This window comes from Helicoverpa armigera, chromosome 5 (genome assembly GCF_030705265.1).
Source record: "Helicoverpa armigera isolate CAAS_96S chromosome 5, ASM3070526v1, whole genome shotgun sequence".
Taxonomy (NCBI): domain Eukaryota; kingdom Metazoa; phylum Arthropoda; class Insecta; order Lepidoptera; family Noctuidae; genus Helicoverpa; species Helicoverpa armigera.
In genome coordinates, this window is record NC_087124.1 from 2,551,372 (window position 1) to 2,568,328 (window position 16,957).

Genomic DNA, 16,957 nt, shown 5'->3' on the forward strand with positions numbered 1-16,957 from the left:
TATATAATCCCTTTATATAAACAATAGAGCCCTGTAGTGGATACTGCGCTCTTAAAGGGATTATCAAAAGGCTGCAGGGGGATGGTGACTATGTCGGTTACTCGTATCTGGTTAAATAAAACATGAAGCACTTTTAAACCCAAATCATTTATTTATCATCCTTGTTCAGAACCTCACACGAGACATCCTGTTCTGTTACTTACTACAGTATACATAAATAACTATGATATATCATTCACAATGATCAAGTGAGACAGCCATCACAACTTCAATACTACGCCTTATTACAATTATATAGAAAACAATTGAAAACCTCATGAGAAAAAGTACATAGTTTCATGTATTTATTCATAAAGGTGAGTTGCACCATATTATACCTATAACCGATTCATTCATAACTTTAATTTCGCAAATCGCCGATTTGACCAAGGAACGGCCAGTACACGGCTGGTTATGTTATTTGGTTATCGTTATAGTTAAATGATGCAACTGACCCTTAGTGATACTCTATGGTCAAAGAAATCTAACATCAAATGTGACAATTCTACCACTGAAAATACTATTTACGTTTTCTAACATTACAGTTTCTATTCTTCACATGAATTTACTAATTCACTGTAGCTGTAATCACACGAAATGATCTCATCTTTATTTGTGAAACAAAAATTGAGGCACGAATCTATGTGCTACCATTTATCTCATTATGGGTCTAAGAAGACTCCATATTTTATGTACAAAACATTTCAATTCGTATGCAAACTAGAAATCTATGAAAATAACATTACTTCGTCCACTAGGGGCCAATGTGATCCATACAAATGGAAGTGTATTGTGGTACACTTTTTGCGACAAGAAATTAATAGTCAACGCATACTGTTCGACTGAACGACGTACAAAAATATGACTTAAAAGAGCTAAGAAAATATATTACATTCAAGGGCACAACATTCCATCACGAACCTAGGACACTTGCTTGTAAATAATGTTAGGTCCTCTTTATATTTTCACAACATTTAAAGGGAAGATTTTCTGAAGGATCTCATGATCGATATTTCTTGCTACTATCGAGACGTTATATTATTAATTGTCTGTAAATCCCTACCACGCCAGGAAAAAAAACTAGACGTTATTATTCTGAAGACCTGATTTTTTCCATACTACTCCATTAATTCAATACGAGAAAGTTACCAATCAATGATTCATTTTGCATATCTGTGCTTTACCTTACAATACCATAGAAATTCAACTATTGCCTCTAAGCAAATTACATAATGGTTAATCTATATTACTATATGTACAATATAGCTTTGTATGTATACTGATATTAATTAAATACTTTAATTGTGAATTGAATTGAATTTATTATACGAATAAATCAATGAAGGCACATTTTTAAGAAAACATGAAATATTGCTTTGTATTCATATTTAGAATTATGCATTGGTGTTATCTTATGTAAATAAATAATTTCACATTGTATATAAATATAGCCCATGTTTCTTTTTCACTTATACAAAACTCGACACAAGTAGGTATATCAATGCCCGGAAACGAGCGTAAACTGACATCACGATCAGACAAAATATTGAAAAAATATTCACATAATATTGTAACTACGCGAGTTTATTAATTAAACAACATGAAAATAAACTGGGTACAACGTTACGTTCATTTTGTCGAGAAAATAAATCGTTCCGTGTATGTTCCATGGAACTACATTTGTAGAAACAATGTAACTTTTTACAAGAACTTTCTGAACCTTTTTGCTTACACTTTGAACGATAAAAGACCATCAGAACATAAAATAAAGGCGTATACTCTATTCCTTTCACGTGTTTAGTCAGGCGGGTCGCGGCTGTGTGACGGTTCGCGGGCAGTGTGACGTCATCAGCTGTGTGGGTCATTCAACCGCGCGGGCTTCTGCGATCACTGCTCGAGCTTGCTCCAGGGCTTTTCTGTAGGGAAGAAAATAGTTTGATTTGTTATAAAATGTGAAATAAGGGGGGATTTGGAACAAATAGGTAACAAAACTTGTGTTATGTGGCTAATTAACTTGGCCCATTTATATATTTATCGATATCGATAAGTTTAAATACATTACACGTTTACTGATTAGTTAAATAGTTGTTCTTATTTAACTTCATCATTATCATTGTATCCACAGCTGAATGTAGACCTCTCCTAACGAATTAATGTTTACCCTGGCCTTATTTAATCCACCTATTAATACGACCATTGTTAATTAATATCAAAGCAATTTATACCTTACATCCTGAAATCATCATGAAAATAAATATTTAAAGCAATAACAAAATAATTACAGTTACAGCCTTTTTATCGTCCCACTGCTGGGCACAGGCCTCCTCTCACACGGAGATGGATTGAGACGACAAAACCTTCAAAAAACTGCTTGATCAGTTTAACACTTACAAATGCAGCGGGTTGTCAGTATCCAGCCGCGATAGTGCCAGCGTGGCGAGTGCGGCGAGTCGCGCGAGTGCTCGCGCACGTAACGCGGCGTCGCGCGGCAGCGTGTCGCAAAGTGCGACGGCCGCCGCCGCGATGTACGGCCCGCCTGCTGCACCCGCGCCGCAGCATAGCGTGTCTGGGGGTACAGAGTGATGTGTAAAATACAGTTTGTTTAAGGTAATTATTTTAAAAAAGTAGCTCATTTCAGATGTTATGATGATCATTTTCTATGTAGTCGTAATTTGTTGTGAACCATCTAAACTTAAGTAAACTTTAACTTCAGTTGATACTCGGTTTTTTATTGCCTAATGCGATAAAAGAATATAAATACTTTCAAATATCGCATCCTTTATAAGAAAAACAATCACGTCTAAACATATCCTTATAAAATGTGCATGAGTTTGCATATACAAACAAATAGGCGTACTTACCTATAAGTGATAAGACCAAGGGTCCGCATAAAGTGGCGCGGGCGGGCCGGCCAACGCTAACGTAGCCCGTAGCAGCCTCACGCCCGCGCCTAAGCAACGCCGCCAGAACGCGCCGCCCGCGCCTTCCAGTACGCTAAAGAAAAAAAACATTACGACTAAGTATAAGAAAAGTTATCACAATAACTACAAGTAAATAAACCTAAAAGAAAAAATGTTTTAATCTGTTAAGAGAATACTAGTTTTGAAGTAAATATTATACTTAGAATTAATCATCATCATCATCTGCCTAGCCTTTTCCCAACTATGTTGGGGTCGGCTTCCAGTCTAACCGGATGCAGCTGTGTACCAGGGTTTTACAAGGAGCGACTGCCTATCTGACCTCCTCAACCCAGTTACCTGGGCAACCCGATACCCCTTGGTAAGACTGGTTGTTAGACTTTCTGGCTTCTGACTACCCGTAACGACTACCAAAGATGTTTAAATGGCAGCGGAAGAACTCAGTATGACCAGATGGTCACCCATCCACGGACCGACCGCGCCAAGCGTTGCTTAACCTTATGATCGATCGATCCGCGCGGCTTTGACTTAGCCACGAGCTCTTCATAAACTTAGATACTTAGAATTAATCAATTTGCATTAATTTCGACGTGACCACTTCAGATTATACAAATAGGTACACATGTAAAAGTTAATACTGCTTCATCGTATAAAACCGTAGTCGACGCTTTTTAACCGACATCCCAAAAGGAAGAAAGAATTAAAATGTAAACAAAAAATAATTATATAACAAAATAAACACAATAATACGTACTGCGGCGGCAAAGCAGGCAGGAAGACGTCAGCGCCCAGCGCTGCGCTGAGCCTCGCTCGTATAGCGGTGGACAGACGCCGCAGCGGCGCGGCACTGCGGCGTGGCGGCCGCGCGAACAACGCACCGCGCAGGCGGACACGCGCGGACTACTAGCGGGTCCCACGCGTATGTCACTAGCTCTGCGTGTCAAGAATGTCACATTAGATCAGTTTACTTGTTCAAAAAGTCAATTCATCTACATACTTAAAATTACCAACCACACATATGGGTATAGACGAGAACGTGTATATAGATTTGTCCACCGGATAGCAAACACATTTTTCAGGAAAACCGAAACCGCAAAACTATTGTGTTACATATTTGAACCCTTGTAAGACATCAAAAGGCTATCTTTGATTCTAGGTATATATAGTTATCGGCACGAATCTTGAGCTCTGACCTTCACCAGCGCCATATGTGAGGTACCTGACACTTATAAAATAAATTGGTCACAATATATACTATAATAGCACAATGTAATCTTATGGCACATCAGCCCCAATGTTTTATCAAGGGATCCTTAGAAATACTTATGAAGACAAATATTTTGAAAACCTCCTTATTATCATCCGGCATTGTCAGTGAATCCAAACTTACTTATTTATTAAGGCAAGACTAGGAAGACCATTTTCACTATTATTCATATGTGTACTGACCTGTCAACTTAGGCAGCACAACCCTGCTAACTATAGCGGGCACCAGCATAAGGTCCGGGTCGTCTCACAGTGGTCTCCGTGACGGGCGGCGGCTCCACCTCGTCGTCCGACGCCGACTCCGACGAGTCCGCCGGCCGCTCCCACCGGACGCCGTACATCATCAGACATCTGATGTTGTGAGATGTTACAATATAAGTTATATAGATTTAGATATTTAGTTATATCGTGATTAGGTGTTTTCAGTATAAGGTACGTAATATAGATCTCGCTCGCCAAACTTAATAGCGGCTCACCATTTTTTCATAAGGCTGATTTTCTTAAGTTTGGCACGAGCTATACAATCATCAATTGATCATCAAAATTGAAACATCATATCATGGTGGTTACATTACATTTCATCGTGAAATTATTTTTTTTTTATAAAATGGAAATAGAAGTTCAAAATAGTATAGGTAGTATGCTCACTTGTACCAATCCATTTTCTCGTAATCCTCGTTGTCTTCGTCTGCTAGCGGGTTCCATAGGATTAGCTGTGGGACAAACATTAACATTAGCATTGTAAAGTGATGCCGACTGAGAGTCAGTTACAGACAATTATGTGTTTGAGGAAGACTTTTCGTGATTTTTTATTTTAAGTAGTATTAGAGATAAATGCAACTGAAAATTTATAGAGCCCTTTGCTGTTTTGAGAACACAGAGCGGACGTACGCTCCGCGCGTTAATTTTATGACATGTCGCCATATCATTGAGCGCAGCTACGGCATCCTTGTCGGGGCTACCCACAACGGTGCCACCAGCCACGCAACGGGCCTTGGAAACTGTATGCCACCAAAACGGTCATACTTGATTGAACGTCTGTATAGTAAGTACAGCTACACTGACCTCATGGCGGACATAAGGCGCCAGCAGCCTGGGCAGGCAGGCGGCGACATAGGCGTCGCTGTAGGGTCGGGGCCCGCGCCCGCCAGCCCGCCAGCCGCCCGCAGACGCCCGACACACTGCGCCACGCGGGCAAAGCGTCGCTGAACAGCTGCGCTGAGGCTGCTCGTATACTGTCTGCGAATAATATGACACTGTTAGCATATCTTGGTGTTCATAAAATTTGTCGCTAACAGTGTCAAATGTTATTCGAAAAAAAATCTTCTAGGTAACCAAAAAGAATTGACATCTTCTGATTTATTACAACACTAGTACTCAGCTGCATCCAGTTAAATTGAAACCGGTCCCAACATAGTTTACTATTTATATAAACTCTTTTGCAAAAACGGGCACCTATGCGAAATCTTAGTTTTAAGGACTTTACGTGTATTTCAAAGGGTTTTAATGATTGTAGTATGTTTCTAGCATCAAATGAGTTAGCCGAGCATGCGTGAGAGTGTATTCTAAATTTGAATTTTGTTTAATTGATAAGAAATTGGTTAAACCTTGTTTTGGACTACTTGCTGGCAGAAAGTTCGTCGTAGTTTTAAAAAGTTTTTGAAGTGATTTTCAGGAAAATGATAATGCAGTTTTAATGAATGATTAATGTACTTTTTTGTTACATCAAAACATTTTTGAAAAACTATGCGTATTTGATAAAATGTTCACCTGCTCTAAATGGACTATACTGATGATTGATGGCAATGTTAAGAGTTTCGGTATTTTAGTGTAAAGCGTTCTATTGTTTAGATATTGTACCCACGTGTTTTAAAACATCGCTTTTTCATAAATAAACACTATTTAGAAGAGTATCGGTACCTTTGGCTGCGACAAAACAAAATTAAAGTAAGCAGTGCCGATCACAATCGGCCTTTATCGGACTTTGACATTAAAAAAATACCAAATTTTGTGATAAAAGTTAAAATTAACCACATGAAAAATGATGAGGAGGGTTAAAGCTATCTAAAAAGTCAAATTATTGCCTCGTTGAAGCTCTCGATAACTCCATAGGTATCGGGTTACTAAACAACGATTTAGCTGAAAGGGAGTCAAGAATTTAAAATTATTGGCCAAACGTATGTTTCTTAAGAAATGAGCAGTTAGCCAATTATTGTTATGATTTAAGCAGGAAAGTGCTGCAGATGCCAGAAAATCTCTTTGTAGGCAAGTTTATTTAATAAAATATCCGTCGGATGAAAACACGCTATTTGAACGCTCAGACTCACAGATCTTCAGAGGTCTACGGGGTTTCCCAAGAGACGAGGTTGTTTAAAAATCAGTAATTACGAGACCTTAGGACCTCGTGCTCACAGTCTATGCGCTATTTTCTGTATTTTGTAAAATTTCAAGACTTTTAAAAATGTCAAAGTCCTATAGGAGACGAGTTGTGATGGGCACTGCTTACTTTAAATTGGTTTTATCGCAGACAAAAGTACCGATACTCTTCTAAATAGTGTATATTTATGAAAAAGCGATATTTTAAAACACGTGGGTACAATATCTAAACAATAGAAACGCTTTACACTAAAATACCGAAATTCTTAACATTGCCGGCGATCATCAGCATAGACCATTTAGAGCAGGTGAAAATTTTATCAAATACGCATAGTTTTTCAAAAATGTTTTGATCTAACAAAAAAGTACATTAATCATTAATTAAAACTGCATTATCATTTTCCTAAAAATCACTTCAAAAACTTTTCAAAACACCGACGAACTTTCTGCCAGCAATTAGTCCAAAACAAGGTTTAACCAATTTCTTAGCAATTGTACAAAATTCAAATTTAGAATACACTCTCACGCATGCTCGGCTAACTTTTTTGATGCTAGAAACATACTACAATCATTAAAACCCTTTGAAATACACGTAAAGTCCTTAAAACTAAGATTTCGCATAGGTGCCCGCTTTATTTGAGTGTATATATAAAATGAAACCCGCTTTCCGTTGTCATGACATAACATGAAAACGGCTTGACTGATTTGGCTGAAAATTAGGGGAGGTAACTTAGACCCGGGAGCTTTTAGGATAGTTTTTGTCACCATCCGGCTACGGGACGCGGGTGAAACCGCGGGCAAAAGCTAGTAGTTTATAAAAGGCTAGACAGATCATGATGAACGCACTGACCTCTCTCGGTAGTATAATGGTGCAGCTCCTGCGGCGGCAGCTCGTCATCCGACGAGTCTCCGTCCCTGTGCGGCAGCGCGGCGCCGGCGGCGGCGGCGGCGGCCTCGCGCTTGAGGCGCCGCGCTCGACGCCGGCCCTCGCGTTCTGCGGCACGACGCGTCTTCTCCTCGTTTTCTGATGGCTTTAGGTTTGCCGCTCGACCTATAACAAAAGTTAATTATTTATTTAAATAAAACAACTTTCATGGATTTTATCGCGGTTATATTGGATGGCAAGTTAATTATTCATCATGGAATTATTTACTTAGTACCATAAAATGATTTTTCTCAAAAAAAAAATCGGTCCAAGCAGAGCAATCTTCTTCCACTAGATCAGTGGTTCTTAACCGGTGGTCCGCAGACCACTGGTGGTCCCTGGAGGCATTCCAAGTGGTCCGCGAAGCTTTGCTTCGCGACGTTGCTATCCATCTTACTTGACCAACAGAAAAAAAAAAAGATTTGAAATGTAGCTTTACGTAGCCTTTACGTAGTTTTGGTACTGAGTCTTAAAAATATCAAAATTTCCCGCTCGCTTCGCTCGCGTATTCAACAACTATATGCCCTCGTTGTTTCATTTGTCAACAAACAAAAAGTTAAGCAGGTACGTTTGGGATACATTTTGCGGCCGTACGAGTCCGAAAAAAATTTCGCGCTCGCTTCGTTCGCGCATTTGTAAGTGGTACTGATCCAAGAATTCAGAAGATAGTAAAGCGAATGCAGTCACAAATCTCAGTACATTAAAATCTAAAGCTTTTAGTTTTTTGCTAAATAATAAAGAAATGAGTGCTAATTATAAAGTGTGCTTGTATTCTTTATCAAAGAACCCTCAATTTAGGCAAACCAATGGGGTGGTCCCCGGCAAGCCAAACTTTTGGTAAAGGGTCCCTCATGACAAAAAGGTTAAGAACCACTGCACTAGATAACTATAACTCGACCAATGTAATTTATCAAAAACTCTTCCTTATCCCTTCTTTGCTTCCTTCCTTCGTCGATTCTGTGGCCTTGCAAACAACAGGGCTGCGGTAAATTTCGAAAAATTCACAGCCGACGTTCACCAAATCCTTTCATCTTTTCGACAAATAAACCCTTACCAGGAGTAGTGAGTACATCTTGCGCCTGGTCCCTGAGGTCGGCGCGGCGCCGCTCGATGAGGAACTCGCAGCGACGCTTGTGCAGCGCCAGGGCACGGGCTTCTAACGCCTCCAGCTGTGGCATCTGAGTGACAATACATCAAAATGATGAAAATAGCTATATAATTTCAGAATACTTTTATTCGGGAGTAAAATGAAAAGCAATTGAATTATTATAAAAATCTGTATAGTATGAATGAAACTCGGTTTTGATTGATTTACAAAAAAACCGTGAATGCTACAAAACGGCCTGAAAATATCAGGGGTCGAACCCGCCCTTAAAATAGTTTATGAATTACTCAAAGAGTATTCACCCTATATCCTCTAAAAGAGTATCATAAGAGAGTACATAAGTGGATGCATAGGGGGGTCCATGAGGGAATATATAAAGAGGCATGGGAGATAACACGAGAAAATATATAGGGGTAGTACGTTAAGTAAGTACGTACGGTAAGTAAGTACATTTTATGCGACAGTTTCTTTATATCTGGCAAAATAGAATTACCTGAAGGCAATACGTGTTATACCCAAAAACTCACCTTCTCATCAAGACACTCGATAAGATCGGTCAAGAAACCGCGTATAGCTTGAGCCCTCTTATACGCGGCGTCCAGTTCGCCGCACCGCGCCGCCCGACTCTCGCGTATACGGGCAGAGGTCAACAACCTGTCGCGTAGTTCCTTCTGCGTAGTTGATGTTGCGTCGCGTTCTACGCGTAGTTCTTGTAACCTGTGGGTAGATGAAATAAGGTTGGTAAATTTTAAAAGCAAGGAAGAAATCTATGTTATTCAGTAAATATAGAAATTAGAATAGATATGCGCAATATTTACTAGCTGTTTCTGGGAGTTAAGTCGTGTTAAGAAGGATTTATGAGCACCCGGATAAAAGTTATTCCAAAAATCACTTTCTCACTGAAATAAATCTAAACTAATATTATAAAGCTGAAGAGTTTGTTTGTTTGTTTGAACGCGCTAATCTCAGGAACTACTGGTCCTATTTGAAGAATTCTTTCGGTGTTAGAAAGCCCATTTATCGAGGAAGGCTATAGGCTTTTATCCGGATTCGTGCAGAGGTTACGGGATGCGGGTGAAACCGCTGGCAGAAGCTAGTCTAATTTAAAAGTAAAACCAAATATCCATTGCACGTGCACGGGATATGACAACAGTCGTTCAAAATAATAGTACTATAAAAATTATGTTAGCTGTATATTGTGTCATTCTGGGAAGCGCTAATCTATGCGGATATAAAATTAAAGCTACTTCCGACAAGTGACAATAACCTTTTGTAACTAATACAAACCAAAGACTCATTTCTAAGAAAGGATTAAGGTTAAAAAATATTCCTAACACTTTCGAGGAAACAGCTAAAAATAATACAATGCAAATTGTTAGTAAATTAACACCTTCATATTATAATCATAAAACAACGCCGATCCCATTGTTTTACTAACAAATGCCAGCTTCTAGTAATTAGGCTACACCGATTAACTAATTATTGATAATTTTTTAACAACCCTTTCTACACCCTATTGTTATAAGATTAAGGAAAGTGTTAAGAATTGTTACAAGCCATCCCCACTACCTCTGTCCGTACATTTACGTCCTTGGACCGAGTTTACCTTATCAGACCAGTGAGTGCAATGGTCAGTTTTATTTTGAACTTCAAGAGAGCAAGTCGTCTTCACTCTGTCTGACATCTTGTATTCGCGAGTTTAAATTAAAATTATAAAAGTTGTGAGTGTACTAAGTGTCTTACAACTTAAAATTGTTGTGTAAAGTAAAATAAAATGGCAGACGTCGCTTACAACTATATAATCTTAGCGCAACAGCTAGCCACAAACAACAGTTATAGGCAAGCTTTCGACATGTATTTGTGTGCGTTCGAGAAACAGCCGCGCATCAGGAAGAAGTTCGAGATCGAATTCCGAGCCGTCCTGTCGAGAATGAACGAGGAACTCGCTGAAATTGACAATAAGGCCGACATATTTGCCAATTTCGAAAAAGCGATCAGATTGTTCTCTGGTAACGTCGACTTATTGAACGAAATCGGAAGGTACTTGTACAGATACGGGTATTTCTCCGAAGCGCTGTGTCATTTTGAAAAGGCGTTGAATATCGATAACAGCTTCGTTAGTATCGAGAAGAATTTAAACAATGCGAAGAGTTTTCTGTTCCCGAGGTGCAAGTTTAGGATCCTGAACGATAAAGTGCGTAATGATGCGTATCGGCAAGCTATAAGGAGTTCCGTGTCTAATCGAGACAGCGTTCTCGATATCGATACTGGGACCGGACTATTGGCGTTGTATGCGAACGAGCGCAACCCTATTGTGATTACAGCGTGTGAATCATCGACCACAATGGCAAGACTAGCTGAGTGTGTGATGGAAGAAAATGGCGCGCATGAAGTGGTCATTATCAACAAGCCTTCTGTCGTTTTAAACTTCAGCGACATCTATGGTACCCGGTCTGTACTTCTCACCGATACTATAGACGCAGGGTTATTCGGCGAATATATCCTGCAGTCTATCTGCCATGCTTGGGAGAACTTGCTGCAAGAAAACACTCGAGTGATACCCGGCAGAGCGGAGTACTTCGTCACCGGCATCAGCTGTGAGGAGCTCAACAGGAAATATAAACTGTCCCTCCACACAAAGGACATACTAAATGTGCCTACCATGAACGTGCACACAACGACTTACTTCGGGGAAACTTATTACGGCGAAGACGTTGATTTGTACAATGGCTTAAAATACATGTCTGAGCCCCAATCGTTGTTCACAATAGACTTTAACAACTACCACGATGTGTGCGAGAAGTTGTACAGACAAGAGCCTTACACCGCAAGGCTGACGGCTAACCAAGATGGCGAAATGAACATGGTGGTCGGCTGGTTCAACCTATACCTGACCGACGAAATAATGATCACTACAGACCCCAGGCTCGAGTACAAGGCGACCGCGTGGCCACAAGCAGTGTTCTTCGACGTCTTACCAAAGAAACTCCGCAAGGATGAGACGGCTAATGTATCTTTCCTAACTTATGGCGGGAGATTGACGACATTACCAGACAGCACGAAAATCACGAGGATTTCGCCTGAAACCTTGGCCTTTTTGAACGATATTGAATACATGGAAATGATAAGGAAGAGTATAGCAACTGTGTGTGTATACTTAGGACAGACTTTCGACATATCCGAGGTCGATATAGTAGACTTGAGTCCATTCCCAGTGTTCGGAGTGCTCATGATGAAGCGACAAGCCAACTCTCTGACGTGCCACGTCAAAATGGCGGACGACAAGGCGTTCTTACTGGACGTGTTACGAGCGAACGGCATCCCGACAGAAAAAGTAAATATCCTAGTATCCGACAACTGGTCTCACGATGTATTTAAAGAAAAGAAATACCACGTGATATTTAGTAATATTATCGAGTTTAATGGTGACATAGATGTGAGAAGAAAGCGGATAGTTCATCACTTGAATAACTCACATCTTCTAGAAGGAGGTTTGTTCCTACCACGATCTGTGACCATTATGGGCCAACTGATCAGCAGCAAATGGTTGGAGACCAACAATCGTGTTTCAGACGACAATGTAGACTACAGATTGGCTAGACATGTCAATAGGTACCAGGTATCTCAAGCTGTGTACTTAGATATTACTAGAATGGACTATGAAGCACTATCTGAGGAGTTTGTAATCAGCTGTTGTGAATCTATGCAGTCTGGCGTGATTGATGTACCAGTGGTACAAGATGGGGAGTGCAATGCTGTATTATGTTGGTACAAGGTACAATTAATAGAGGATTGGGACGAGATTACTACGAAGAGAAGTAATAGCTTCGTGGAAAGTATGGCGTATTTAGCGAGCCCTAATGTGAAAGCGTTTCGCGGCGATCAGGTCAATGTACTCAAGTGCGTTGACCCTGACGGATCGTTTAAGCTAGTTTTAGATATGGAACCTTATTAATGATTGTTTTGTAAATTGTTATAATATGTTATGTAAAAAACGAATTAATAAAATCTTGTACATATCTCAATTTGCATTTTATTTTATGCTTCGATAGGCTCATGTGACAACCTCTGTATAAAAGTAGTTTATGCGACACATTTTAGCTATTGGCAAGCTTTCATTTTTAAAGCCTAAACTTAAACTCTGCAAAAAATACGGTAAATAATATACACTGCTTGATAAGTATTAAATACTCCTAACTTTTGCTGTCCTATCCATACATTCATTATGTGTATGGTTGTAAAACTTTTACGCTGATATACCCTGATTCAGATAAGCTGTACAATGGAGACGGACATAGCTACTTTTAACAGTTCCCCACACCGGGCAAACAAAACCTAGTACACCGTATAAAAACATACCGTTTTTTAAGCGCATCAACAAGATCGTTAGCCGACGTCGGGGCTGCGTATCGTTCGTGGTGAGCGGACGCAGGTGCTCCGGCGCAGACAGCTGCGGCGCCGGCAGGGCTACCGAGAACGGGTTCATTTCTACTGCACCTTCACCTGAGGGGGGATAGAGGGGGGATTATTTGTGTGTTGGTGGAAGAACTTGGAGAAACATTGCAAATAATTGCAGTATAAAAGAAATATAGGTAGGAAAATTTTTGAACCGGGTTGTAGTAGATGCTTAGATGGGAGTCCAAAAGCATATTTAAACATGTGTCTAAAATAGACGGGCGAAGGTTTTGAGACAATCGGGCTTTCTTGTGCTTATGCAATCCATTCCATTTTCTATGGATGCTAAAATAGACTACTAAATTGATCGATAGCTATGATATATCGAACCATACATATTTAGCTGACCACTGAATTAGAAAAACGTAACTTTACTAAACCATTCTAAAACTTACAAACTTCCCTTAAATATTTCTTTACTAGCTTTGCATATATTTTTTTTAGTAATTAACTGCTCAAGTCTGGACTCCCATTTAAACTTGCCACCAAGTATAGAAACAGTACATTTGTAATGTGCAGTGGCGCATAGTATACAATGTCATCAGACCAGTGAGATCCACGAGCGCTGGCCTCGCCTTCTGCAGCTGTTGTTCCTCCCATTCCTCTGCCTCGCTGTCCAGTTCCTCTTCTGAGGCTGCCGCTGTGCCACCTGTAAATAATCCACTTTAGTATACATACTGAACTTTATCAATCATTAAATTCAACCTGGTTAAACAATTTTGAAATATCACTTCATCTTCACTTCTACTCATCATCATTAGCCTTTTTACTGTGCCACTGCTGGGTAAAACCTCCTCTCACACAGAGAAGGATTGAGAGTTAATCACACTTGCTCAAGGCGTTTTGGTATTTGTAAGTGATGGACAAATAAAACTTTTAAACCAATTTAAATCCAATTTTTTTCTAACTATAGCCTGAAAAATGCTAGCTCCCATGTGACGTAAAACTAAAACAGCACTCACGTTTAGGCTTATCACTGGGCAAGTCCAAGCCCCGGACATGTATCCTGCCTTCCTCCTCATCATCGCCTGAGCCGTCGTCCCTGACCAGCCGGGAGCCGGGCGCCGCCTCAGACTTCAGCGGCACGTAGTCACCTCCGAGCTCGCGAGCCTACGAGGATGGAGACTGTTGGATTGTGGGGTACAACAGTGCTGTGACAAGACTTGCGTGACGAAAATGTTGAGAGTTTAGAGAACATTATGAATTGAGTAGTTTCACTCAGGTATTGATGGTGAATTACGCATATAAAAAGTTCAGAAAAAAACTAAGGAAAATAGTATGATTGTGTTATTGACTAAATTAATTTAAAGTTTATTTTAGGACTAATATCGTATGGTATATTTGGGAATATCTTGTCACTCAGCACTGTACAAATTAAATTAAAATACGAGTATTAAATATTATGTAGTACATAACTAATTAGCTGTAAAGAAACTGGGATGATCAGCTGCCACTTAATTGCTGGAGATGCTTCTATTGTCTAGTCAAGTCTAGTGATCCGATATTTGTGAGCCTTGTAGAAAGCTAGACGCTGTTTCGTGTTATGCATGTGAAATGTATATTTATAAATACACCCACAATATAACAGACTTAAATAACTCCAAGACATTAAATATTCTATTTACTATAATTTCAGTAAGATAATGAAGCTATTGCTGACAGCCAGATACACAAATTACCAACTTATTGAAATAGGAAAACTCGAAACATTTAGGTCCTATATTGACCCGAAAAACAGCTAAACTGCATAAATATTCCCACATTACGAATAGATAAACCAATTTCTGCTGACACCAGAGAAGACAGAAACAAAGATCTTCATAATTCCAGACCAATCGACGTGGAACCGCAGTCAGGTCACCGGGCAGCGCTAGTCCCTCACCTCTCATACCTGCTGTCTTGTCTTGCGGGCGGCGTGTATGAGCGCGGCGTCGGGAATGCGGCCCGGCGCGCCCATGAGCGCGGCCCGCACGGACTCGGCGCGGTACCGGTGGAACCCCCTATTATCTTCTTCCTCTTCCTCCTCGCCCGCCGCGCTGTCGTCTGACACGTCGCCAGCGCCGTCAGCCGCCAGCGCCTCGCGACCGGCCAGTATCAGCCCCTCTAATGTCACCTTCTTCTTTGTCTTTGGTTTGTCGTTCGTCCCATCTGTGTGGTTGTTCTTTTCCTGGATTTGGAGTGGCTATGTAGTATTGTTATTCAATTACAATTGGATATTAGGATATTGAGTAGGTTGACATGTTTAATTTATATGTTGAGGGACTTTATCGAATTTTATTTCATCCCATATAACTTTATATGTTAAGAATATAATTGTACCAACAGATAAGATAAAATTATTAATAAATGCTCCAGCTAAACAACATTGAGTTACTTAATTTTGGTTTAAAAATTATAAGTATGTAGTTTCATTAATTTTTAAAGTACTTACAAAGTACTATCTATCACTAGGGATGTTTTCATATCATGCAGATTTCATTTCGCATGTTTACTAACCCTGTACCTGCATCCCAGGTACAGGGTGAGTACCCATAAACATTCATTAAACAAATGCTTGTATAAATAAGGAAGTTCAGGTGTCACACACATGAGACAAACCCACATACATGATGAAATCCACAAGATATTACAAGTAAATAATCAAATTAACAAAAGAAATAAGTGTAATTTCATAATCTCCACTTGTCTTAGTGGAACTACCACTAAAGTCGACCTTACCTCAAGTATATTATTGTCATATTTGTTATTATCACCATCCGTTCTCACGTCACGCTTCTGCTTCTCTTTCTCTCTCTTCTTAGCCAATCTCTTACTTTGAGAAGATTTCTTAACTTTGAATACTTCACCATCTTCCTCTGAAAGTTAACAAGTATGTGAAATGAGTAACACTGCTTTAGAATTGTTACAATGGTTTAGTGTGAGGTTATTGCTGCTTATACAAACATAGAAATTGCATTTCATTAATAATTTAAATTTGTTATTTCTTATCAGAAACAGTGAGTTTACAAACAATTTGGATATGTAGTGTGAGGTGAGTATACAATTATTTCATAACAATTCATGGTGATACATTGAACAAAGTTTATGTAAGAGACAATAAGTCATAGGTACTGGAGATATCTAACAGTTCCACATAACAAATACATTTCAGTTCAAATAAATACAGTAAAAACATGATAAACAAACGCTTTGCAGCTACTAAGACACAATACTTTAATAAGAGTTCACAAGGGCATTTATACATACAGCCTTGAGGATCTGTACGACTTGTTACCTTCGTCGGCGAAACTCAACAGAGGAGTGCTTTTGACGGATTTAGCTTCTTTTCTCCCTTTCTTGGCTGATGACTGGCGGCGGCGGCGCCTCAGGCTCCCATCTTCGTCATCATCAGCACAAAACACACGACGCTGAATCTTTTTCGGCTTCCGAAATAACGACATTTTGCAAACACAACACTTGCACTATACCACTCAATATAAAGATCTCACGATCCTGTTATTAATTGTAGTTTAATTAGATTTTTGGTTAAAAATCCGTATTTTTTTTTAGAAAAACGTCATTTTGGATTTTTGAAGCTGATTTTAGTGTTGTTGCCCAGTGCCATAGATTATTGTCGCAATGATTTTGTTTAGTCGATTCTCTACAATAAACCGCTAGTGTATATTTTATTTTTTACTCATTAATATGTCATACAAATATGCAATTATTGCAGTATTTTTTGAGTTACGTCACTCTTTTATTTGAATTTTCAATCTTTTTGTTGTTTATTAAATTACTTAGTTTTAACCCGTTTATGATGACAATATTAATGATTTTTTTCTAAATACAAATCTATCTATCTAGCATAGAAATAAAAAAAGTGTTTATTTTATT

General features: G+C 39.4%; 1 protein-coding gene across 1 annotated transcript; it reads right to left on the bottom strand.

Annotated features, from left to right (window-relative positions):
* Window positions 1-128: 128 nt before the first annotated feature.
* LOC110376564 (PAX3- and PAX7-binding protein 1) lies at window positions 129-16,670 on the bottom strand. Its single transcript, XM_064034972.1, is given in 22 exon segments — window positions 129-1,955; window positions 2,431-2,605; window positions 2,906-3,033; window positions 3,712-3,798; window positions 3,800-3,890; window positions 4,407-4,471; window positions 4,473-4,574; window positions 4,872-4,936; window positions 5,289-5,352; window positions 5,354-5,462; window positions 7,450-7,650; window positions 8,579-8,702; window positions 9,157-9,346; window positions 12,989-13,037; window positions 13,040-13,132; window positions 13,632-13,733; window positions 14,047-14,194; window positions 14,976-15,251; window positions 15,803-15,939; window positions 16,359-16,411; window positions 16,413-16,458; window positions 16,461-16,670. Coding segments are annotated over 22 exon segments (2,424 nt in total). The 5' UTR covers window positions 16,525-16,670; the 3' UTR covers window positions 129-1,900.
* Between the last annotated feature and the right edge of the window lie 287 nt (window positions 16,671-16,957).